The sequence below is a fragment of the Plecotus auritus genome (genome assembly GCF_963455305.1).
Source record: "Plecotus auritus genome assembly, chromosome: 1".
Taxonomy (NCBI): domain Eukaryota; kingdom Metazoa; phylum Chordata; class Mammalia; order Chiroptera; family Vespertilionidae; genus Plecotus; species Plecotus auritus.
The window spans coordinates 58,656,106-58,683,557 of NC_137770.1; the positions used below are offsets into that span (position 1 = coordinate 58,656,106).

Below are 27,452 nucleotides of genomic sequence, written 5' to 3' on the forward strand. Positions count from 1 at the left end.
TGTATTTGTACTTCACTTTTAAAACGATATATGAGCTGATATGTCTAGGGTTACAATTAGGTTATGAACATCTTGAAGATTAGAACAATACTGTGTTTACCACTTAGTTTTTAATCTTTCTGAGGCCCCAGCAGGATAATTTGTACATAATAGGTACTAATAAGTGCCTTGAAATAAACTGAGGAATAACAGAATTTGACTAGGCTCTACCAGTTCAGACTGCACTGGTGCTGACTTCCTCATTATAGGGCTTGAGGGCCTTTTCCTTGTCACTTTTAGGGTTAGGCAAATATGCTTTTTCTTTACCTGCTTCTGTTCACAGCTGCTGCTGGCCTGAATTTCCGAGATATCAAATTTGTATTTGGGACCTTTCTAGCTGTAAGTAAAAATAAACTCTTCTTTTAAAATTCAGACAGATGATATTAACTTGAACCTTCTTTAATAAAAAGAGAATTGCGGGTCACAACACAAACATGTATGTGGTTCTAACAACAGTGGAAAATTTCTAAGTGAAATCAAAGCAGTACCTGGCATTCATTTTCATAATATCTTTCATTTGAAGAGCCAAGTACATTATGAGAACTTTATCCTGTTAAACCTCAGAGATAAATAAAGGGACCTGAGTGAACAGCTTGTATAGATAGGGCCACATAGCCAGGGAGTGACAGTATTGGAAACAGCCGGTTGCCTTGCCTAGTTAGGCTACTTTGCCTGAAAATACCACTGTTTCTTTTTGTTGTTGTTGTTTTAATATATTTTTATTGATTTCAGAGAGGAAGGGAGAGGGAGAGAGAGATAGAAATGTCAATGATGAGAGAGAACCATTGATTGGCTGCCGCCTGCACGCCCCACACTGGGGATTGAGCCCACAACCCAGGCATTTGCCCTTGACCAGAATGGAACCCTGGACTCTTCAGTCCACAGGCCAACGCTTCATCCACGGAGCCAAACTGGCTAAGGCCCTCTTCTGTAATCTTCCTTTCTCTTTTATTGGCCTTCTCCCCCATTCTCTCTACCTCACTCCTTCTAATGCTATTAAAATAATGAAGACACAATTATATTACAGCATTGGAACTTAATATATGAGCTCTTCTAGGAATACATGCATTTTGAAAGCCATCAGCTTAGACCAAAGAAATTAACCATTACTTTCTGATATGAAGAAATATTTTTTGAAGGTGGAAAGGCTTCCTTCCTCATTCCCTCAAGTAATAATAACATGTAGGTGATTACATATTCCTCTTCCAGCTCCTAGGAAAAGTTTGCAATGGAAAAAGGCAGAGGAAGTAATGATCAAAGGGAAAGAGAAGGGTAAAACATTTTGTTTTTATTTTTAAGGGGAAAAACAGGAGAATAGGGTAAAACCTTATCTTTTCTGTATCTGTAAATGACCATAACCTGTGAAAATGAAATGTACACTTTAAGCACTTAACCAGCATTTACCACTGACAAAACCTATTTTAAGCCTCATCTTTTGTCAGAACAATCATCACTAATAATATAGAGTAAGTCTGTAAAATGGTCTCCCTCCCCTTCTTTCCCTCTCCTGTACACTTCACTAAGGACCCGAGCACAGAGCTGACACTGGGCCGTGCATTACTCACACATCCCATGTGACCTGTGCTCTTTACCTGAAATTCTCTTCCCTCAGTGCTCTGCCAAATGAACTTCTGTTCACCCAATGAGACCCAGTTCAAATGCTAGCCAAGAGGCCTTCTCAAACAGCTCCTTTACCCTATGTCTCTGTAGCATTAGTAGACACAATTCTGTTTTAGAGCTCATCATCTTGTATAATTAATATATATTAATATGTCTCTGTGCTCCAAAGAATGTAACCTACTACAAGTAGGGACCAGGTCTCTCTCTTTCTTTCTTTATATTTTATGTGCTCAATACTATTATGCATGTTAAATGTAGGATAAACGTATATGCTATAGTCTGGACAGTATAAAAAGTTTACAGTTTCGTAAAGGAGACAAGGTTTACAGACATAGCAGAGGTATAATGTATTGGGCTAAGAAAATTAGATAACTACTGAATTCAACAAACATTTACTGAACACCTAGGAGTAAAGAATTATGCACTAGGGCTATTAGGATAAATACATAGTCACTACCTTTGAGGTGCTCACAACCCATCCACCTTATAGATTGTCTTTATATGTATGTGTACAGCACTCCTGTGGTTTAGATATCAATTTCCATGTTGTTCCTCATAACAATCCTGTGAGGTAGGTCATTATTTTCATTTTTATAGAGATGTAAACAGAGGGTTTGAATTCCCAAGTCTTCTGACTCCAAGACTAAAGTCTTTCTTCCCCACTACATCAGTGTTTCTCAAAATTTTCCATTTCCGAGTATACTTTTACAGGGAGAATAGACTTATATTCCTCAGGGTTGGGAAATATAAGCTCAAAATCTAGAGTGTAATCTTAAAATTCATGCTTACTATAATATCTTCCATTATTTCTCACTGAGTCAAACTGAAGGTCTGAGAAAAATAAACCCTGTTGATTCTGGGTCCTTGAAGGACCTTAGTACAGGGTTTCAACACCAGAGGACCGCACATACAATTTCAGAAGCACATGGCTACGCTGCTACCTTTACTCAGGGTGTCTGGGTTTGGCTGAGTCCCAACACAAGATTCGGGGTAACTTCATCATGTTTTCTTTTAGGTTTCCAGTGGCATAATTGTATTTGCAGCCATCTCTGTAGACTATAACAAAACGTACATTCTACTCCCAGGTATTGAGCAGTGGGGTCTGTCCCTTTCTTCCCTGCAAGGGTTCTCATTCTGGCAATAAGATCTCTTCCGTCCAAACTAACTGCCACCCCTCTCATTGCCAATCGAACCTAAAGAAGTCCCAGATGTCTCCAACTATCTGCTGCTGGCCCTTGAAGGCCCCAAAGGCTACACAATCTCCTCTTTTCAGCACTGCCGCTAGAGGGCAGCTCAGGGTTGCAGCTACGCTGAGCCCTCTAGTGGCTGCTGGGGTGACATAGTTCTTCTATGGAACCCATAAAAAACTCAAAAGTTGTACTCAGGAAGCCAGCCTAAGTGACACCCGGTAGCAAACTTTAAAAAAAGTCTTGGTTCTCAGCTTCGTTTTTTTAAGGCCTCTGGCAGGTCTCAGATACATTACCTTTCTTGGATGAATCTCCCACTCCCTAGGATTTACCCTTCCCAGGGTATGGCAATGTAGAGCCATCATTCTCTCCGGGCCAGGTAAAAAATTAGAATCTGAGAGACTTGGCAACTTTCCCCAGTGCCTTTTTACTTCCTTCATCTCCCCCACAAATATAGAGCTTATACATACTTTCAAGATTTTTCAGTATAACCATGGCTTGCAGGTTCTGGAATTAGACTTCCAGGCTTCAACTCCTGGCTCTTTCATTTACTAATTGGGTAACTTTAATAATGCTTCTGTTTCATCTGTAAAATATGGAGAATAGTACCTGCAATATACAGTTTGGGGAGGAATAACTATGATAATGTATGAAAAGTGCTAGGTCTGGCACACTGAAAGTGCTCAACATTAGCTATTTTTATTCTTCAAAGCTTCTGTCTAGTGCACAGCAGGTCTATCAATTTGGTACAGGAAAATACTGTCTTTATCTAGGACTCAGGGCACATATGCAAATGAATTCATAAACAACCTTTATTTTCCTAAAGTGGCCACGCTAACAGGTTATGGAAAAGGGGGCCTGTTTGTGTGAAACAATCAGTGCAAAGGGTATTCAGGGTGCAAAGAAATCCAAGAGGCCTGGAATCTGTATGGAGGAGCTGTGTTTTGCACACAGGTGTCCTTTCCCCGTCCCCCCTTCCTCCGCTCCTCCCCCTCCCCCCCCACACACACACCCCAGCCCCACCATGTGCAAGCATTCAGGGTGAATCTGGGAGTGGCGTCTAAGTGCACAGTGGTGCAAAAGTAAAAGGGTTTCCGGCCAAGGAAGTGAACTGAGCTCTCCAAAGGCCAGGAACCCAAGCCAATCAGATTCCCCGCCCACCAGGAGTCTAAAAGGTGGCAGAGCCTCATGGCCCAAAGTCCGAGTACAGCAGGAAAGTGGCCAGGGAATCTTGTCAGGTAGAGACCTGATAGAAACTGTCAAAAAAAGTTAAAAGCTCATAACACCCACGGGCCCAGAGAAAGGTCAGTGTGAGCTTAGCAGCTGTTCCATCTGGTGCCAGGGGCCTTGGCTGTTGTCTTCTACCCCAGGCCGTTTAGGCCTCCCTGATCAGCCCCACCTAGAAAAGCCAATTCTGCTCTTAAAGGGGACTTGCTTGTTACTGGTAGGGAATCTTACTCTTAGTGGGCAAAGCTCTCTCTTACGTATGAATGGGGGGAAAGGGGCAGAGAGTGCGACCAGGGGTGCAACTGGCTCCAAAGGAAGGGGCTTGTGGCTGGAGCCTGAGCCTCCATGTTGAGAGAACCACATGCGTTTATTTCAGAGGCAGGCAGGGGCCTTGGCTGCCAGGGACCCTGACAAGCCGCGACTTGAGCTGTGCCTTCGAGTCTGGGTTGGCTTGAGAGCGGCACAGAGGAGGGCGGGCAATCCTGGAAAGGGGGTGAGATGGGAGGTGAGGGGAACAGCATGAGCAAAGGCACGAAGGAAGAATGAATCTGCTGCGCGTGGAGAATGGCATGGAGACTCCCCTGATTGGCGCGGGGAGCGCTTGCGGGGGGATGGAGGCCGCGATGATTGGATAGCTAAAGTGGGGCCAGATTTGGAGGGCTTTGAATGCCCGACCGAGGAGCACTCAGCCCAGCTCCTGACTGGCGATTTCCGTTCAAGACTGAATTACCTATAAGGTGGTTAATTCCAACGGGTGTTTTTCTTTGGGGGCTTCTGAAAAGTCAGCTTATCACCTGCTCCAGTTCTCTCCATTTGCCCAGGGAGAAAGTAATCCTCCCTTGTGGAGGGGAGGGGGGGTCATGTTGATTAATTTGACTTTCCTTGCTTTGAAGATGGGGGGGGAAAAATCCCATTTCCAAGCCAAATATTAAATTTGGTTTCTCCTCCTCCTCCTCCCTCGGGTCTTCTTTCTCTCGCCAGCACCTCCCCCACGTTTTCCTGCTCTCCTCCACCCGCGCGGCCAGTGGCCTCCTCGCCCGGCGGCGCGCGTTCCGGGCCCGCCTGGCCCGCGCCCGCCCTCCGCACCCGGGCGCCCCCCTCCCAGCCCCCCGCGCCGCGCCGGGTCACCCGCACACACGGGTCCACGCCCCCCCGCCCGGCCGAGCGGTAGGTGTTTTGCCGTCTGCGCCGGGCCGCAGTGCGGCTGCGCGCACGGGCTGCCTCCGGGCTGGCAGCGCAGCGGCGGCCGCGCGGCGGCGGGGCCGGGAGCGAGCGGCGGCGGCTTGGGGAGTGGCGTGGAGCGGAGCCTGGGGCTGCAGCCGCGCGGGGCTCCGGGAGTAGAAAGCCCCAGGGGCAGGAAAGGAAGGCCAGGCCGTGAAGTCCCTGAGCAGCCGTTCTCCTTGGATTTGGGGGAGCCTTGCCCCCCCACCTCGTCTTCTGACGCCCCCTCCTCACCCACCCCCCCAGCCGCGGCCGCTGACGAGAGGAGGCGGCGGCGGGGGGCTGAGGGGCGCCGCCATGCCTCTCCCGCGGTGAAGCGCCCCAGCCGACAGGAGCTCCTCGGTCTCCCCGGTGATGTCCCCCAGGCGGCAGGCAAAGGCGACTCACTCGAGACCTGGGGTAAAGGCCTAGCTTATCCAGCTTCCTTCCTCCTCCTCCTCCTCCTCCTCCTCCTCCTCCTCCTCCTCCTCCTCCTCTTCGTCCCCTCCCCCCTCCTCCTCCTCTCCCCCTTCGACCTCCCCTCCCCGTCTTTCCCCTCACCCTTCCCCGCGCCCCCATCTCCCCTGCCTCCCTCCCACCCCTCCAGCAGCGATGGCAGAGGAACAACAACAGCCGCCACCACAGCAGCCTGATGCCCATCAGCAGCTTCCCCCCAGCACCCCCAACCCGGGGGTGGCTCTGCCAGCCCTTGTGCCTGGGCTGCCAGGGACAGAGGCCAGCGCGCTGCAACACGAGATCAAGAACTCCATCTGGTAAGAGGATCCACCATCGCGGGGTAAAACAGCCCAGGCACATTTCTGCTGCAAAGGGGGTGGGGGCGGCGGGCGGGGAGCGGAGGAGCGGCTGATGCATTCATTGAATGTGGGTATCCAGGGTCAGATGCATATTTATAGGGCCTGTGGAGGTGTGGGAAATGTGCATCAGCCCTTGGTCTCCTTAGCCCCCGAATGCTTTTACCCCCTCCTCAATGGTGAGGGATGATAAACAAATTATTTGTGGTTTTCACTTCTGTGTGAAAGGAATATGGGTCGAAATTAAGTCATCTTGCATGATGATAGCATGAATTTGGGACTGAGGAATGTGAAATGTGTTTACTCCTCGTTGCAGTCATACAGGGAGGAAGAAGTGTATTGTGAATTTTCACCAAACAGACATTGTGCGTAAGAATATTAATAGGCAGTACAAAACCTAATGTGTCTCTTCCTTTCAGTTGGTTTAGCTGCTGTTTCTGAATGTTTTTGCTTTCTTTATTCAGAGATTAAATTTCTCTTCCAGGGAGTTTATTCTTTGCATTGATTGTGAAGAAAAGACTTATTTAGTATAAGATATTTTTTTAAGGTGGTAGTTTACACTGTAAGGTGATTTTTTAATTTAAAAATATATCATTAATTTAAAATAAATGTTTTACCATTTCGTGTGTCTTTTTTAGAAACCATAGATAAAATACCCTTTGCTATATTCCTGTACTTTTTTATATGAGAATTTCCAATATTTCCGCATTAGATTAAACTCTGAAAGACTGGTGCCAGCCTTTTAATAATTAAGTACACCAAGTTAAGTCTATGCTTTTAGAACCATTGCAAATATTCTTTGAACATGAACTTGCATTTTTTAAAACTGACATTTTTAAAAAAAGTGTAGTGCTATTTTTAAAATGGAAAGCAGTATTTGGAATTCGGTGTAAGAGACTACTTTTAATAGAACTTTTAAAATAGAATTAAATGTGGTATAAAAAAGCTCTGATTTTAAAAATGAAATCTTGCATGTCCATCATTGACTATGACTACTAAAATATCAAAACTCCTTTTATATTGAAATTTAAAAAGAAATGTATCATACAATAACTGACGTTGCAGTACAATATTTACACATTTGAAAACAGTGACAATTTCTAAAATATAAAATTAAGGTTTGTTATATAGTAATTTTTATTATTTTCCTGGTGTACATCCATATTGTCATGATGCTAATATGAAGTAGGTCAGTGCAGGCTTTAATAGTTTTATACCTGAGTAGTGGGCAGCTGTGTACCTTGCTTTCAGTTTTAATTTTAAAATGAAGTTTAAATGCTTTAAAGGTAATTTTTTTTTGACTTTGACAATAGTCCTGTTGTGGCAACTTGAACAGGTCAGAAAAATAGTAAGGTGTGTGTACTGTATGAGTGAGTGAGTGAGTGAGTGAGTGAGTGTGTGTGTGTGTGTGTGTGAGAGAGAGAGAGAGAGAGAGAAGGCTTTATTCTTCAATGGATACCCTCAGCTCCCTATTAAAGCTGTAATTTAAAGGAAGAGATGGTTAAGCTTCTGCTCACCAGAAACCAGAGTGCCCCCCACCGCACCCCCCATTAAGTTACTTGATGTAACTAAAGTGTCCCTGAAATCATCATTAAATTGAATAAGCACTTTGGTTTTTTCATTCAGGTAAGGGGCACCCAAATTAAAAAGACTAAAATCTTTTAAGAAAGACATATTTAAAAAGTTGAATTAGTAATGTATATTTTGATTTATTATGAGAGCAATAGGGGAAAAGGAACCTTCATTTTATAGTATTTTAAAAATAAGAGTAAGTTGTATAGATAACTGACTGAAGTGTTTGAATAATAATGATAGTGGAGTGCTCTTTTTGGTAAATCATGTGATTTAATAATTCTTTCATTGGTAATTTACAATTTAACACATCCATTACAATTTAACTGCACTGACTTTAATGTGAGAAATCCTGTCCTGAAGCAGAGTGCACTTGAGTTTTTGGTACTTGCTCTGGAAAAATAATGGCCAACAAACACTTTAATTTCCAAATGTACAATTTAATCTTTATTTTTAAATTATAATGGCACACTTACTGGCATTTAGTTTTCAACTTTAGAAATCCTATTTGCAAAAAATTGTTTCTTTATATTATATTTAAAACTTCCTAAAAACATTAGTGATCATAAACAACATTAGGGAATATATTTAATATTTAGTCTCATATCCAATGTTTCACAAGACTGGATTTATAGATTTATCAGGTAACTATATAAAGACATTTAAAAGTGAAATCCTTCAATACCATCTATGAAATAGGGTGTCCTAAAAAAAGTATATGAACTTTAATAGCTGATAACTCAATTTTGAAAATGAAATTTCCTTTAATAAACACTGCCATAATTATTCAAAGTGTATGTATAAATTTTTGGGGAAACCTTATATATATATGTTAAATTAAAATCTCTTTTAATAGATAAGATTGCAATTCTTTAGGTATCTCATTTTACATTTCTTGAAGTAACAATGCCTTCTTACCAATTTTTTTATCACCTGATAATATTCTGAGAGATTATCCATTTTGTTGCTTCCTGTATCAATCTTTGGTAACATTACTAATGAGAATTTAAAATTTAATTAAACAGAAACAACCAAACATTACTAATGACAATTTAAAATTACATAAAGCAGAAATTGTTAAATGAGTTTTGCATTTAGGTTGATTCCAGAGTATATTGGATTTGCAGATCACAAACATGTCTATACTTGTTCTCCTATTCTGCAAATATAAATATAGTAGGCGATGTAGGCCGTTAGCTGGACAATAGAGTTATTTATTATCTCAGTTCATAATTATTTGTTTTTGTTTGTTAAACTAAAGAGCTGTTTGACAAAAGTATGTCCATGATCATTTCAAGCATAAAATTAGTCTTTGAAAAAGAAGATTAAGTATTCAAAGTTGAAATGATGGTACTTAATGGGATCAGAAATTATATTTCTTAAGAATTAGAACTATGTATTTTAAAGATAGTTCTAGAAAATAAAGCTACTACTAACTTAATAGTGGTGTTATATTTAATATATTTATGACTATCTTCAAATGAAGTCCAAGCCTGCATGTACCTTTCTTGACCTTCCTCATTCCTACTCCATAGACTCCAGCTCACTTACACTACTCGCTTGAAAGGGGATTTATTTGCAGAGTTGAGTTTAATACTGAATATACTGTAAGAAACGTTATGTGTATTTTCTAAGCAATAGAATTATAATATAAACTTCATAAAAAAAGAAAACTAGTAACCTGTGTCCTTTTCGTAAATGAATACTCATAGTGACAACCTAAAACAGCCAGAACCTAATTCCACTGCAAACTTTTTTAACTTAACATTGCACCCCTCTTTAGTTATCTTAAAAAAAAAAATACCGCGGCAAGTTTTTCTTTCCTCTTATCTCCCAAGTGTCTTAATAGGTGGTGTTGTTTTTCTATTTAGCTTAAACAAACAAACAAAAATTTACGAAGTGTTTTTAAAGCAGTTATACTTGAAACCCTGATAGAATAAAATTGCCCTGGAAAAAATAGAATAGAAAAAATTACATTTGCAATCTATTCTGCCTGTTATTTTTTTTTTTTAAATATATTTTATTGATATTTTACAGAGAGGAAGGGAGAGGGATAGAGAGCTAGAAATATCGATCAGCTGCCTCCTGCACACCTCCCACTGGGGATGTGCCCGCAACCAAGGTACATGCCCTTGACCGGAATCGAACCCGGGACCCTTCAGTCCACAGGCTGACGCTCTATCCAAAGAGCCAAACCGGTTTCGGCTGCCTGTTATTATTTTTAAGAATAATCATACCTACATGGGTAGGAGCGATTAACATATTTGCAATTAGGCTATAATGTGTAGACTACAAACCTTTTCCTAGAAATTCAAAAGAATCCCTGATGTTTTATTGTAGATAATGTTCTAATACTGTATTTACTCAACGAACAAATTCAGGGATTCTTAAAAGAATTAGTGGTTATTAATTATTGTTTTTATTTATGTAACTTTATTTTCAAGTAAGGCCTTGTAAACCATTTCTTAAAACAGTCTTAGAAGTTGTGTCATTGTTCTGGTCAGCATACTCAGTCAGCAGAGCCAAGTATCAACAGTACAGCGATTGAAATTTCTTTTGAGAGCCAAATTTTTTAAACTTAAACTTCTAACGCCACTTCAAAATAGACTTGCCCAGGCCATGGTATTTTGTGGAAGAGCCACACTCAAGGGGCCAAAGAGCCGCATGTGGCTCGCGAGCCGCAGTTTGCCGAACACACCCACTTAGTAAGAGTGAAATTGAATGACAGGTAAAATTCCTCTGATTCATTATCAGACCCTGGAAACATTGCAGGGACCAGAGCTCCTTGTCTGTATTCAGTCTTGTAAGTCATATAGATTTCTGAATCTGGCACATTTTAGATTTACAACTATAATCAAAGTAGAATTACATATGTGGACCATTTGGGATGTTATCTAAATTCTAATTTAATCCCAAATTGAGCAATTTTGTTTAACTTTCTTATTTCTCAGTTACAGTGAGCAAAGTATGGTGATCCTAAAGTTTACATAGTGATTCCATATTAGTCCTAATTTTTGTCCCCTGTCCTAGAACTTAGTAGTTTTATCCTTGGTTCTGGGTCAGGCAGTTTATTAACTCTGTCTGAGAAACAGTTATATTTCCTTCAACTGCAGTGGGAAACATTTACTGTAAAGCTCCTAACTGTAGAGTTTACTTTAACCGTAGCCCATGATCTTCATTTTACTTTAAAGTTAGAGACTGGCTAGTACATCCACTGGCTTTCATATATTTTCCATTAATTGGTTGACATGCTATCTGCCCTGAGCTCAGTCTGTCTTACATATCAAGCGCACCAAAGACTTAAGGTGCTTTTTGCTTGTCTGTATTGAGGCCAGCTGTGATGGTTGCATCCCAACACTAAGTGTTTCTGATTCCAGAAAGAAGGCAGTTCCTGTTCTCCTCTATGATTTGAAACTGATGAAATTGTCTGCTCTATTGACCAGAAAGGCAAGTTAAGCAATTTCAAGCCCCTTGACTTTCTGGCCTTGTTTAGCTTAGGCAACGTGTGTGTGTTTGTGTGTTTATGTATGTTTGCATAAATAGTTGACCAATTTGCTTTCCCTATTGGGAGTTGTCTTTAATGATGTTATGTACAGAACTGATTTAGTTTCTATATCACTGTTAGTTTTTGGTGGTATTGGGGGAAATGAGCTTCACAGTGGTAGAAAAGGCAGAAGTGTCTCATTTGTTGTGAAACATGCTTTGAATAAAAACTTATGTCTAGTCACCTTTGATATTAGAAAAATAATGTTGCACACTAAAAGTGTTCAGATGAAAATAATTAAAATAAACGTTGACATTTACTCAAATTTGAGCACTTTGTGCAAGATCATTGTGTAAGTACTCGCCTGAGTACCTGCTGTATATGAAGTACTATGCTAGAGACTGGCATTTGAGGAATGTCCATTCATTTGTAATATTAACCTAAGCAAAAATGTGCAATAAAATATCTCTTTTATTCAGTTAGGGAACCAGGGAAGGAGGTGACAAGTGCCAGAGTGTTAATTGTGGAAAAAAATAGATCTTAGTTTCCTTGTCTAGAAAATGAAAGGTTCATATTAGATGACCTTGAAAGTTCCTTTACATTAAATTATGATTCTTGTTACTAAATTAATATTGACAACAATAATAAAGCATACCATAAGCACAGTGAATACTAACAGCATTAACTACTCATTTGCAATCAGCAGAACATTTTCAATGGATGGATTATTAGGATTTGTCAGCCTTCCCTGGGTTTTAGCTCTAGAAGACTATCTGAAGGTGTTATTCACTTATTGTTACCTTGTGCAAGAGTTCTTTTATGTGAAATTCAGTCTGCAAATATTTATTGGGCATGTATTTCATTTAAAGTTAGGAGTTGTTGCTGATTATACAAAAATAATGTATGTAAGGCTATGCGGTATCCCTATTGTTGGGAAGTATACTAGTTGCTAGTTGAGAGATTGCACTGGGCGGTTGGGTGGGGGTTTTTGTGTGCTTGATTTGTTTATAAACTGGTGCTCAATTCTTATAAACACCTCATACAGGAACTTTTTTCTATAGTAATGATTTAACATTTTTAAGGCAGTGGTGAATATTATATTGTAAATTTGGTTATGTAAATAAGAAAGGTGTGTATTCTTTTCAGAATAATTCAGGCTAGGGTAGACGTTTTAATGTGTAGTTGTGACAGAGTATTCTTTAAGAACAAGACAATAAGATGGTTACTACTCCATATCTCCAATAAAACTAGCCCACTCTTATCCAGTGCCTCCCTTTTCATCAGTCTTTCTGTATCTAGTTTCTTTCTCTTCTGCTTTCTCAAGGGTTCTAAGAGTTCAGGTTAAAGATGAGCAGCATGGAGCAGTAGGAAGAAGAATCTTCCTGCCTTGGGCAGGATAGTAAATAAGGAACAATAAGCTCTGAAGCCTTAATGCACTTGATTGCTGACTATGAGATTAAGATAGTTAACACCTAACTTTAACCCACATTAATAAAAACTAAAATGTATTATTTTTTTCTTGAGACATTTACTTTTTTCTGTTTCATGGCTATGTGCCTCCAATTTATAAGAGGAAATAGAAAACAATGAGGTTTGGTTAATTATGCACACAGTACCTCTATCAGGCATCTATTATGGTAACTCCTATATACATTACAAAACATTGTGTGGGCGGTGACGTTTTGTATTTGTCATATCATAAAACAAACTGAAAGCATACATATATTCTTTGCTACTTGAATCTCTATTTGGTTTTTGAATTCAAAGTGTGAGAGGTCAGAGTGACAGATTGAAATCTGTTATGTCTTAGAATTTTGGAAGATAAGAATCCATATGGTGTGAAATACCATCTCCTCCAAATAGCCTTATCAAATATATATAAATATATATATATATATGTGTATATATATATATATATATGTATATATATATATATATATATATATATATTTAACAGAACTTATTCATAATCTGGGTTTGGATAGCAAGGGTTCACATGGCAAAAGGTACTTTCTTACTCATTCCAACAAAGAATTAGCAAATTCACTTGAATTTGAATGCTAAATTGATTAATTAGTGATGCTGACCAAGGGCATGGGAATAGGAAGTGATGGTAGTACATATGCCCTGCAATTATCTTCCCCTTTCTTTCTGAAATCTGTAATTTTTAGAATTAGAGTTCTATTATAGGTACAGCATCAGAACTATTGGTTATCTTAGAGGGTATTAGTCCCTAGGGCTATCATGTTTATATTTATGATACCTAAATTTAAGATACAGACATTTTTCTACTTGTATTCTTTTTTTTATGACTTTCCTACTTTGGTCACCTGATACTGCCACGTAGCTACAGGATGAGAATAGGGGATTACTGTATGAAGTGGCTACTTCAGTTTGCACTATCCATAACCCTTTTTCTTTGCTTTCATTATCTTGATTCTCTAATTATATGCTGGTCTCTTTACCTGCTACCTTAAAAACCTTTCTCTTTTTTCTACTGATATAAGTGTCTAACTTGAAGATCCAGCTCATGTGCTACCCTTCAATGAAACTTTTCCGTACTCGCATGACCTGAGTTGTATAAATTAATTTTTTTCTAGGAGTTTAGACTGGCCTTACCTGAGATGAGTCTATTTTAGAGAATTTTTACTGAATTAATGAAATATTCCCTATGTAAACATTTCTAATACATTTCTAATATGTAAAGTTCATAGGAATTCAGGGATTGCATATGCCTGAAACAAAGCAATCACTACATAATAAGTAATTTATAATATGACAATAAAATATTGTGGCATAGCCAAGAATTTGCCATTGTTTTTTTTGCAGTATATATGAAATTTTAAAAATTTAATTAGACAAGAGTATCACTTCAGTGACATCTGGCTTGGAGTAAAGTTGGTATTTCTGGGAATTGGGGAAATTTATTTGAATAAGATGCTTTAGTTGATGTAGTAAGTGAATCACTTCCCTAATTTGATTGCAGTCATTAGATTTATGCAGTGTGATCTAAAAAATTAACTGTCAGATTAGTAAATGCTTAATCCCTTTTTCTGAAGGAGATATTAGCAAGGAGTGTGTGGCCAAATTCTGTAAACACACATTTTAAAGAAGTGAGATAAGAAGGTCAGAGACTAATACTGAATTTACAGAAGATAGAGGTCAAGGAAAACTGAATTCAGTACATCGTATTTTGATATCTACTATATACAGGCATAGGAAAATTAAAAAGTGGTAAGACACTTTCTCTACTTTTAAGACAGTCATCCCTTGTGTGGTAGTTGTGTGTATCATCAATTGAATCTAACAAAAGAAAGATTTTATTAATGCATTGATGGTATAATCAGTAGTACAGACAAATACAGAATTAGGAGAGAGAGGGATTCATTGAGGACATAATATTTTTATTGGCAAAATTCAAGATGGTAGCCTTAAAAAATCAGGGGATGGGCTATTGATCCATATACACTCATCAGTATGCTTACTAAGGAATCTTTATTCCCACTAGCAGGAATGACATTAAGAATTGTTGATGAGAATAATTAGAGAAAAATAGCTTAGGACAAAATTTGCCTGACTGAGGAGTGGAATTTCTACCAGTATCAATCCTTTTACCTAAGTTTTAATGTACAAAGGTAGAAGAATGAATGTAAAGTAATAATGGAGAAGGAAAAAGGTTGGGGGTGAGTGGGAACTCAGGCAGAGGACCAGGAGCAGTGTAAGCTGTCTTGGAAGAGGACTGTACCCTGAATTGACTCTCAGTGACGGACAGCACTTCATGAAGAGTATTAGAATATTTGGTGAGGGGTCCTCTCATTCAGCCCATATCTCCACTCCTGTATCTTGGCACCTGTGGCACCTACCTATGTACTTTCCCATTATCAGCGGCAGTTTATTTCCCCCTTCTGGATTCATCTCTTTCCATGTATTTATGGAATTTGTTCTAACATATACCCTGTTTTTGTCAGCATTATCAAATTGTTTTTTTCCATTGGCCGCTTTTCCTGTTACTTTATACATTCGTATGACGTCCTTAAAGCAGCAGCAAACAACCTTGGAGAAAAGGTTTTTCAGTAAAACAAAGAGTTGATCTCTCAGTGACCTAAAGAGTTCATTCATAGTCCTAAGAAAAAAATGTCATTAGGTAAGTTAATTAATAATGTAAATACTCATCTTATAAGATGAAATACAAACAGTTAAAATGCAAAAATCTTTACTGTCAGTGATAAAAAATAAAGCAGAAAACTTTTAGAAAATACGTTTTTATTAATTTTTAGAGAGAGGGGAGGAATAGAGAGATAGAAACATCAGATGAGAGAGCTACATCATCAATCGGCTGTCTTCTGCACAACCCCTACTGGGGATTAAGCCAGCAACGGGGGCATATGCCCTGACTGGAATCAAACCAGTGACCTCTTGGTTCATGGGTAGACATTCAACCACTGACCCACAGTGGTTGCCAGGCAGAAAACTACTATTTTTGGCCACTAAGAAAAATATTTAAGAACTATAGTAACCATTCGCTAGCTGATCTTGTCCAGGGTTTTTCAGTTTTCCATATTCCTTTCTCTTCCCTCCAGTCTCTCAATTTCTATCCTGTTGTACAATATGTAAGCCCACGCATATTTTTGGTGGAGTAGGTGTGAACATATATCTTACAAGCGTTAACTGTGTTTGCACTTAGGTGGTAGAACAATGTATGATATTTTTCACACTACTTTATTATATTTTCCAAATGTTTTTGAATGAGCGAGTGTTATTTTTAGTTTGGAAAAATACCCAAACAAGTAAAATAATGCCCTTTGTCTATCCTGCTGCTTTTCCTTTTAGCTGAAGTCTGTCCACCAGGCTTCCACCCCCACACAACTGATAGATCTTCTCTCTGCTCTTACCCCTTTTAACTCTTGTAGTCTGGCTTCCTGCTTTTCTTGCCAACTCAGTGGCCCTTTTTCAGTCTTTATCTTTCATTATGACTCTAACTTTTCTTGTCATTATGATTCCTTTGCACTTTTAAAATTCTCATTCATTCCTTTTTCAGAGGTGCCTTTGTATCAGCTACTCTGCCTGGCATTGGGGATTCCCTGAGCAAGAATGTGAAATCCTGTTTCATGTACCTTATCTCTGATTGATTGACATTTTATTTTTCCTGCTCCCTTCCTTTAGATGCTCTTTAATTGTGAATATCCAGACACTTATTTCTCAGCCTTACCCACATACAACTTCACCTTACCCACCATGTCATGTCTAAAGATTTTCATCAGGTTTCAATGTGAGTGTAATCTACCCTAATACAATCAATCGAACCCTATTTCTTGCTGTTAACCAACATTTGACTCCACTTCAGTACAGTGGACACTTCACTGTCGGCCTTTTATTTTGTGGTTCTGCTTTTATTCCTGCTTTATACTTTTGTGGATTCTCCACTTCCCTGCCTCCAAAACCTACTTAATCATGTTTTAAACATTTTAAGTCATAGCTCAAATTACAGTACTTTGAAACATTCTTTAGCTACTCTAGTCCAAATTGGCCTTTTCTTGATCTCATGTATAGTGAATTCTGTACAATTAAGTACTTAAACACTTTTAATATTTTTTAGTATGCTGTTGTTGTTTTTTTGTCATTTTGTATTTTTCAATTACAGTTGACATACAAGATTATATTAATTTCAGGTATACACTTGTGAGGTGGATGGGTGGTGCTCCGATGTGGTCTGAAGCTCTCCACCAGGTGCACTAGCTAAGGGGCTTCCCAGGAGGTGCAGGTCAAGGTCAGCTACTACCTGTGTTCTGCCTGGGGCTACCTAGCATGAGCTACAAAGCGATCTGCAGATGGCTGCTACTTCTGCTGGGCTTGGAGGTGTTCAGGAGAGGTCAAGCTGCAAACCAAGACTGGCTGCCACTAGCTGGGCCTGGGCCCACTTAGCTAGAGATACAGGGAATGCCGAGACTAGATGCTGCTTGTTCGAGAGATTTTAGGAAAATCTGAAGCTTGAGCCAAGACAGGCCATTCATAAGTAAAGGAGTCAGCAAGCTTTCTCTGCAAAGGACCAGATAGTAAATATTTTTGGCTTAAATATTTTTTGCTTTGAGGACATAGGGTCTCTGTTGTATCAGGAAAGTAGCCAGGGACAGTATATAAATTAATGGATGGCCAGATTTGTTCCACTGCTGGAAGGATTTGGCTCTTGGGCAGCAGTTTGTGGACTCCTATATCCCATCACTGGGAAAACTGCTCAAAGAATACGGACAACCATTTCAACCTTCACTCCCTTTTATTGACAAACAGTAGATGATAGTCATCTGCTTAATATTAATTATATTGTAATTCTCCCTTGGGTAAACCCATGATTATGTGAAAGCATATTAGAATGCAAACTGAGTGAGGAATACTCTTAACTCATCTCCTAATGATGATGATAAAGTATATTGACTTTTGGTTTATGGTCTGACACATAAAAAGCTTGGGAGGCCCCACTCCTGTCATCACTAGGAAAAAAGCTGAACAAACTGAAAATCAACAACTCTTCATAAATGCATCAGAGAATTGAGGTCGCAGGGCCCTGGAAAATGGGAGGCAGACAGGCAAATAGAGAGAATCACAGCTTACAGATAGCTGGCAGAAGCCCAGGAATAGAAGCCCAAAGCTAAAACCACTATAGATAGTAGCACTGTAAACTATAATTTGCTGGAGGTGCAGTGTGAGCTAGCTTGAGAATGTCCCGCTTTTAGGGAAATCCCACACCTTCCTGAGTTTTACCTCCAGGAGCCCTACCAGGTTCTCCCTGTGAGATGTGAGAAAAATCTCTTATTTTCTACTTGGGGGGAAGAGGGGAGGGGTGAGAGAGGTAGTGGGAAGAGGAAAAAAGTAACCACGCTATATAATAAAGAGGTAATATGCAAATTGACCATCACTCTAACACACAAGATGGCTGCCCCCATGTGGACACAAGATGGCCACCACAAGATGGCCACAGGGGAGGGCAGTTGGGAGGGACCAGGCCAGCAGGGGAGAGCAGTTGGGGGAAACCAGGCCTGCAAGGGAGGGCAGTTGGGGGTGACCAGGCCTGCAAGGGAGGGCAGTTGGGGGTGACCAGGCCTGCAGGGGAGGGCAGTTAGGGGTGACCAGGCCTGCAGGGGAGGGCAGTTGGGGGGAACCAGGCCTGCAGGGGAGGGCAGTTGGAATAAAGCTGAACAAACTGAAACCAGGCCTGCAGGGGAGGGTAGTTAGGGGTGACCAGGCCGGTAGGGGAGGGAAGTTAGGGGTGACCGGGCCAGCAGGGGAGGGCAGTTGGGGGCGACCAGGCCTGCAGGGGAGGGCAGTTAGGGGCAACCAGGCCTGCAGGGGAGGGCAGTTGGGGGCGGCCAGGCCAGCAGGGGAGGGCGGTTAGGGGTGACCAGACTGGCAAGGGAGGGCAGTTAGGGGTGACCAGGCCGGCAGGGGAGGGTAGTTAAGGGCAATCGGGCCAGCAGGGGAACAGTTAAGCGTCGATCAGGCTGGCAGGGGAGTGGTTAGGGGGTGATCAGGCTGGCAGGCAGAAGTGGTTAGGGGCAATCAGGCTGGCAGGCAGGCGAGCGGTTGGGAGCCAGCAGTCCTGGATTGTGAGAGGGATGTCCGACTGCCCGTTTAGGCCCGATCCCACTGGAATTGGGCCTAAACGGGCAGTCGGACATCCCTCGAGGGGTCCCAGATTGGAGAGGGTACAGGCTGGGCTGAGGGACACACACACACACACACACACACACACACACACCTTCTACACGAATTTCGTGCACCGGGCCTCTAGTCCTATATAATAAAAGGCTTATGTGCAAATTGACCGAATGGTGGAACGACTGGTCTCTATAACACACACTGACCACCAGGGGGCAGATGCTCAATGCAGGAGGTGCCCCCTGGTGGTCAGTGTGGGAGTGCTGCTCAGCCAGAAGCCGGGCTCACTGCTGGGGAGGGCAGCAGAGGTGGCGGGAGACTCTACTGCCTCCGTGGCAGTGCAAAGGATGTCCTACTGACAGCTTAGGCCCGTCCCCTCCCTCCCCACCACCTCCCCACCCTAAACCATCAGTCGGACATCCCCTGAGGGCTCCTGGACTGTGAGAGGGCACAGGCTGGGCTGAGGGACCCCCAAGTTCACAAATTTCGTGCACTGGGCCTCTAGTTTTGAAATAACCTAGAGCTCTCTCTTCTCTTTAACAAGGCCTGCCTTAAGGGAACCTGTTTTACCACAGTCTAATGCAGGGGTGGGCAAACTTTTTGACTCGAGGGCCACAATGGGTTCTTAAACTGGACCGGAGGGCCGGAACAAAAGCATGGATGGAGTGTTTGTGTGAACTAATATAAATTCAAAGTAAAGGAGCGGAGGGGAGAGCAAGAGAACCGATAGAACAGCTGGATCCGGCCTGCGGGCCGTAGTTTGCCCATGGCTGGTCTAACCAACTGGGGGATGGGAAATACCCAACTCCAGGCCTCTAATCTTCCATGTGGGGGAGGGAATCACAGACAATAGCATCCCTCACCCTCACTTTGTCACCACATTAGTAGGTATAATAATAGAATAACTGATGAAACAACCATAAACCTCAGACTCAGCTTTAATATGAAACAGAAACTATGGACATTGGCTTTTGTTTTGGCCTTGATGAAAACAAGATTGGACTTTTTTCATGGTGGAATGGATGGAGATGGGAAATTGGAAACCCAGGAAGGGCAGCCTTTTATTTCCATCCAAATAAATCTTGCCACATCACAGTCTTCCATGCATGGGTCTGTGAAATGCTTTTCTTGAAATCCTGTGGAAGAACATGATTTCCACCGATATTACTAGTATACTTGTTTTGCAAGAAATGTTAGAAGTTCTATAGAGAAGGAAACTGTTATAGGTCAGAAACTCAGATCTATATACAGAAGAGTGAGGCCTGGCTGGTGTGGCTCAGTTGGGTGAGCGTCATCCCTGCACCAGGAGGTTGCTGGTTTGATTCTCAGTCAAGGGACATATCTGGTTTGCAGGCTCAATCCCCAGTAGGAGATGTGCAGGAGACAGCCCATCCACATCACTCTCTCCTTGATGTCTCTTATCTCTCACTCCCTCTCCTTTCTCCTCTTTGAAGTCAATAAAAACATAGTTTTTTAAAAAAATAACAAAGAGTAAAAAGGAATAAGTGAAGATAAAATCTTTTTTATATTTACTTGATCTAAGAAATAAGTTTGTTTTTTGTGATTATAGCTTATGGATAAGTGAAATGAATGATAACAGTGTTATAAGAGATCAGGGGAGGAATTGAGCATCATTTTAAAAGGTACTTGCACTAACTGTGAAGCAGTATAGTGTTTGAAAAGTGGAGTTGGATTAGTTATAAAAGAACATTGAAAACCTAGAGTAACCCCTAAAATAATTTTGAAAGGAAGTATAATTAATATGTTAAGAGACTAGAGAAAAAAGAATCATATAAAATGTAGAATAAAATCAGAGAAGGCAGAAATAGAAGACAGAAAAAAAAGGACAATGAATAGTACATAATTACAAATATGGTACATATTAATTCTATGTCAATAATCACTTTAAATGTGAATGTTCTAAATATACCAATTAAAAGACAGATACTATCTACATAGATTTACAAAAAACACAAGACCCAACTATATGTTGTCTACAAGTATATCATTTACAGATTTTGGTACTTCATAATTTAGTAACCAATTATTTGTAACATACTTCAGAATATTTGCTATGAGGGTTGCAAGCAAATGGTGAGGTACTTAAATTATGAAGAACTCAAGGGAAAATGGCCATATTTTGTGCCCAGTTTAATGTATAAATTATATAATTTCCTTCACTTGGAATTAATTTTACAAGTAATTATTTAGCACTTCTTATGTAGATTCTGTGTTTTTTTTAAAAAAAAAAACTGCGTGAATAATGTACAAACCATTAAATTTGCCTGTTTTAAGCATGCAATTCAGTGATTTTTAGTTATGCATTCATCACCATGATCTGGTTTTAGAATGTTTTGATTTCTTTTTAAAGCATTTGAAAAGTGAATTATATTGACTGACTGTATTGATTAGAAGTGGAAAGGTTATTTAATTATATCATTGAAGGTTCAAAGGCAATAGGAGAGAGTTTTTGTTTTATATGTGAATGAGACTTAACAGTAGGACAGGGTTTCTAGAAACTTAAAAGATGAAGTTGCTCTTGGTCTTTTTTTTTTTTTTTTTTTTTAATTTCCCTCTGAAGTCTTTCCTGAAGTCTTTATCCTCTGTGGATCAGGCTTTCATTACTTTAGATGTGACAAAAAGCTCTCTTCTATTTAGATACTTACTACTAAAAATATTAATGAAATACTGCTTTGAGCTTCATTATAACTGGTCAAATACTTGCGTGAGTCTTCCTGTGGCGCACATTATTTTTAGACATTTCTACTTCACGTATTTGTAATTATAGAGCACAATGTGAGCTGTCACTTTTCTGTAACATTTTAATACAGTGAGCTGATAGTACTTTCTTAAATTTCTCTTTAAGATGGTTAGAAAATTTCTCTGCCAAGCATGAACACTTAACGAAATAGAGTTACTTTATTTTAAAAACCTTGCATATATGACAGTTTTAGAGAAAGATAATCAGAATCACAAAGAGGTAGTCCAATGCAGTGGTATAAGTCATTGTAGTACATTCTGAAATTAGTTGCCTGCGTTTGCTACCCAAATCACATAATCTTTTGATATTGTTTCCTTTTTCAGTAAAATAGAAATAGAAATAGTGCCTATCTCATAAGGTTGTAGTGAAGATTAAATGAGATAATTCATATAAAACATTTAGTATAAAATCTGGCGTATGGTAAGTATTCAATAAATGTTGGCTGTTTTTCTTTAACTACAATAAAATTCAAAGAACTTACCATCTGTTTTTAAGATTATATGATTATTTGTGAATCTTACTATTGTACTAGAGGCCCGGTGCACCAAATTCGTGCATGGGGGGGGGATTTCCCTCAGCCCAGCCTGCACCCTCTCCAATCTGGGACCCCTCAAGGGATGTCCAACTGCCCGTTTAGGCCCGACCCTACCAGGATCAGGCCTAAACGGGCAGTCGGACATCCGTCCCTCTCACAATCCAGGACTGCTGGCTCCCAACTGCTCGCCTGCCTGCCTTCCTGATTTCCCCTAACCGCTTCTGCCTGCCAGCCTGATCACCCCCTAACCACTCCCCTGCCAGCCTGATTGCCCCTAATTGCCCTCCCCTGCCTTCCTGGTCACCCCTAACTGCCCTCTCCTGCCAGCCTGGTCACCCCCAACTGCCCTTCCCTGCAGCCCTGGTTGCCCCCAACTTCCCTCCTCTACCGGCCTGGTCACCCCTAACTGCCCTCCCCTATAGGCCTGGGTCCCCCACAACTGCCCTCCCTTGCAGGCCTGGTCCCTCCCAACTGCCCTCTCCTGCTGGCCATCTTGTGGCAGCCATCTTGTGTCCACATGGGGGCAGCCATCTTGTGTGTTGGAGTGACAGTTAATTTGAATATTACTCTTTTATTAGATAGGATAGAAGCCGGGTGCACAGATGGGGGCTCGCTGGTTTGCCCTGAAGGGTGTCCCAGATCAGGGTGGGGGTTCCCTTGGGGCATGGGGCAGCCTGGGTGAGGGGCCTGTGGTGGTTTGCAGGCTTGCCACGCCCCCCAGCGACCCAAGCATAGGCCAGGGCTGGCTGGAAGCAGGTATCTGGTATTTATTTATCTTTTATAATTGAAACTTCGTAGCCTTGAGCAGAGGCCTGGGCAGGCCAGGGTGGGCGGGAAGCTTGGCTTCCTCCATCTCCGGGGGCTACTCAAGCCTCCTCCTTGCTCCAGCTCCGTGGCTGCCGCCATCTTGGTTGGGTTAATTTGCGTACTCCCTTCTGATTGGCTTGTGGGCGTAGCAGAGGTACGATCAATTTGCATGTTTCTCTTTTATTAGATAGGATTACTGTGCCTGTAATAGAGGGAACCATGATGATATTTGAAGAATGCGTTTTTCCAGGCTGAAGAAACAGCAAATGCAAAGGTAGTGAGAAGGCCACCCCTGGATGCCAAGTGGCAAAAGTATGATGGAGTATAACAGTGATCTCAGAGGTAGTGAAGGGGCAGATTTGTGCAGGGCCTTGCAGGTCTACTAAGCACTGAGACTTAGGCTTTCATTCTGAGATGAGAGCCATTGGAAGGCTCTGAGCATAGGAGTAACATGACGCAACTGGTAATTTAAAAAGCTTAGGTGTGGCTCAGTGGTTGAGTGTGGACCCATGAACCAAGAAGTCACCGGTTTGATTTCTGGTCAGGGCACATGCCTGGGTTTTGGGCTCCATCCCCAGTAGTAGGGGGTGTAGGAGGTAGCCGATTGATGTATCAATGTTTCTATCTCTCTATCCCTCTCCTTTTCTTTCCCTCTAAAAAATCAGTAAAAACCTTTTTTTTTTTTTTTTTTTTTTTTTTTAAAGGCTCACTAGGCTGCTTCTATGTTGAAAAGAGACTATAGAGGGGCCAGGGCAGAGAACAGGTTGTGATAGGTTATTGACATTTTACACTAGGTGTGTGTGTGTGTAAAAGATGAAATAAATACTTCTAAATAGTGGTCTCAGGGTGTTGCAGTTAGCTGTGATTTCATTTTCTTTATACTGTTCTCTCTTTTATACGTATTTTAAATAAGTATTTTTATAAGCATAAACAATGTATAATTTTCTTTAAATAGTGCTGTAATAAAAAAGTATGCAACATATTAGACTCTGATTAGAGGGACATATTTGCATATTAAGTACAGTATCATAAGTACTTTTACTAAATTTGAAAGATTTGCCTTCAGAGAGACCAAATGTTCATAATCTGTCTATTGGAGTATAGTGATGTATTAGCAATTTGGGATAAATAACCTAACTAAGTAGTAAAAAGTGAGAATTAGAATATAAAACATTTTACATATAATGCAATTATTTTAAACTAGAGGCCTGATGCATGAAGATTCGTGCAAGAATGGGCTTTCCTTCCCCTGGCTGCCAGCATTGCCTTCGCTCTGGCTGGAGCCATCTTTCTGCCTTCCCACGCTGCCCAGAGGCCTGGAGCTGCTGGGGCGGTGCGGAATGCCTGGGTCCTGCCCTGTGCCCATACCCCCACCCCCGGCCGCTCTGCACCTGTGTATGCAAATTAACACACCATCTTTGTTTGGGTTAATTTGAATACTCACTCCTGATTGGCTGGTGGGCGTCCAAAAGGTACGGTCAATTTGCATCTTTCTCTTTTATTAGTGTAGATAACTGGATTAACAATAGAGGTTCTGTTTTTAATTTATTTTTTGTTAATCCTCACTAGAGGATATTTTTTCCATTGATTAGAAAGGGTGGAGGGAGGGTGAGAGAGAAATAGAGAGATAGAGACAGAGACAGGCATCTATGTGAGAGAGACAAATCAAATGGTTGCCTCTCCACATGCCCTGGGGTCAGGGATGGATCAAACCAGCAACCCAGGTACCAGCCTTTGACTGGTAATTGAACCCATGACCCTTTGGTGTGTGGGCCAATGCTCTAACCACTGGACCCCACTGGCCAGGGCTGAGGTTCTATTTTAAAGACATGCAAATGATTATCATTATAACAATCTAGTAGCCTTATTGCTATTTATTTCCTCTAGGAGTGGAGTTTTGTAAATAAATGTTTTTGAACTCTCAAACTCTTAAGTAATTGCATACTCTTTAAGTAATTTAGATAATGGTTTCAGTACTCTAGTATGCAATTCTGGGATCTCTAATTGGCTTTGTTCCTACCTTCCTTCACCTGCTGTTCTTTAGTCTGACCCACACTCTGCCAACACTGACACCCATCCCTACCCCCAGTAAATTTCTACTTATCCTTCAGGGTGCATTCTATTAACTACAGAAGGAAGGAGTCTTTCCTGAATCTTTAAGGTAAAGTAGGTCCTTAATCACTCTCCTCCTAGGCTCTAATTCTTGTTTCTATGCATTACAATGCTAATAAATTGTTTGCATAATTTCTTAGTCTCTTCTGTTAGAATGTCAGTACCTTAAAGACTGGGATTGTAGCTCTCTCACAGGTATTTTTCCAGTGCAGAATGAGTGCATGAATGCACGAGCTAACTTAGTAACTAGCATACTTTTAGACTTCATTTGGGGATCTGGTACAGTTTTCCTCCTCCAACTTTTAACTGTCTCCCACCCCTTCCCCCCCGCCCTGCTCCCCATGTAGTGTTTTAAGTTATAAGTTACTAAGTGTAGAAGTTATAAATAAAAATAGCAAATTTGTTTTTACCATTAAAAATCTTAAGTTTTTGGCCTAGCTGGTTTGGCTCAGTGGATAGAGCATTGGCCTGCAGACAGAAGGGTCTTGGGTTTCATTCCTGTCAAGGGCACATACCCAGGTTGCAAGCTTGATCCCTAGTAGGGGGCGTGCAAGAGGCAGCCGATCAATGATTCTCTCTCATCATTGATGTTTCTATGTCTCTCCCTCTCTGAAATCAATAAAAATATATTTTTGAAAAAATCTTAAGTTTTCTTGATACATATAATTTTCAACAGTATAAAAGTATAGCTTATTGTACATTTTTGTTTACAGATAACCTTTTTAAGTGTTTAATTTAGTGTTAATATAGACAATATTACCAAAAATAAACCATTTTATCAGGATTCAAATTAGTATGTATAATCTCAAGTTGGTTATTTTTTAGTTTGAAGTGTGAAATATTTTTCTGAAACTTACCTACATGTTCCCTTTTTCCCTAGTATGGTAGATTTTCCTGGTATATGTCCTGTACTGCCTTACAATATAATGTTTTATTGTAAAAAAGTGCTCAGTGCTGTTAATGGAGATTTGTTAAATTTCATTATAATTTCTCACTGGGGGCATAGAGGAGGAGAGAAAACAATGTTGTGGTGTCAGTGCCACAATTTTTATATTTTTAACCTCAGAAGGTATAACATGTCAGATTTGTGTAGCTTGACCTCTTACTGAAAACAAAGTATGAGAGAAGGTCTGGCATATTGACAACCTATATACTTAACTGTGATCCTTAAGGCTTACTTTGGGGTGATGTGGTTTCTTTCTCAAAGGCCATTCCCAGAGAATTCAAGATTAACTATACACTTAATTTTTTATGTCTATTTCAATTCTTTTTTTTTTTAATCTTTATTGTTCAGATTATTACAGGTGTTCTTTTTTTTCCCCCCATAGCTCCCCTCCACCTGATTCCCCACCACACCCCATGCCCTTACCCCCCGCCACTGTCTTCATTTATAGGTGTAAGATTTTTGTCCAATCTCTTCCCGCACCCCTCACACCCCCTCCCCCTGAGAATTGTCAGTCCACTCCCTTTCTATGTCCCTGATTCTATTATATCACCAGTCCATTCTGTTCTTCAGATTTTTTATTCACTTGATTTTTAGATTCACTTGTTGGTAGGTATGTATTTGATGTCATTTTGTTGTTCATAATTTTTATCTTTACCTTTGGGAGCCAGCAGTCCTGGATTGTGAGAGGGATGTCTGACTGCCTGTTTAGGCCTGATCCTACTGGGATTTGGCCTAAACGGGCAGTCAGACATCCCTCGAGGGTTCCCAGATTGGAGAGGGTGCAGGCTGGGCTGAGGGACACACACCCCCGTGCACGAATTTCGTGCACTGGGCTTCTAGTGTTAATATAGTACAAGATGTTTACAAGCGGATAATTTAGAACTTACTAGTTTGTCTCCCTAAACGTTTCTCCATCCCTTTTGTTTTATTGTCTTGCTCTCTCTTATTCTTATCCTCCCCCTCTTCTTTTACCTGTTTCCCACCCCCCTGTATTTAAAAAATTAAATAATTTATTAAAATGTCATGTCTGCTTTTCTTACATTTATAATATGAGAAGTTGACAGTTTTTTATATGAAAAAACATTATGCAAAAATCATTTAGTAGTGTAGTGTAGACAAGGTGTGAGTCAGCAGACAAGTTTAACAGGAGTGTTCTAGGTAACAGTGTGCTTGCTTTAGTCTCCAGATATAAGGCTACCAAATTACAACCAGTTGAAGACAGAGATGAATCAAGCAAAAGGACACTTTGGGATTCCTAATTCCTGGCCAATCAGGACTAAGAGAGATGAGCCGGACACACCCTGGAGCCCTCCCACGTCCCTCCCCAGCTGGCCAACCTCCCGAATTCCTCCCCAGCCCAAGTGGAGTCATGCACAAGTGGAGTCCCTCGGCCTGGCCTGCACCCTCCCGCAATCCAGGCTGAGGGACCCCGCCCCCAGCACAAATTTCGTGCACTGGGCCTCTAGTATCTACACTAATAAAAGAGAAACATGCAAATTA

The 27,452-nt window shown here is 40.9% G+C and overlaps 1 protein-coding gene across 2 annotated transcripts in view; it reads left to right on the top strand.

Annotated features, from left to right (window-relative positions):
• The first annotated feature begins 5,327 nt into the window (after positions 1–5,327).
• The window catches only part of RFX7 (regulatory factor X7), a 108,515-nt gene continuing 86,390 nt past the window's right edge, over positions 5,328–27,452 (top strand). Inside the window, exons 1-2 of one of the 2 annotated variants that reach the window (XM_080671943.1) lie at positions 5,328–5,693; positions 5,884–6,046. In XM_080671943.1, the coding sequence (XP_080528069.1) occupies positions 5,886–6,046 (161 nt within the window). In that variant the 5' untranslated portion in view covers positions 5,328–5,693; positions 5,884–5,885. Of the gene's footprint in view, positions 6,047–27,452 lie in introns of both variants that reach the window. The other variant, XM_080671944.1, reaches the window with a different exon arrangement.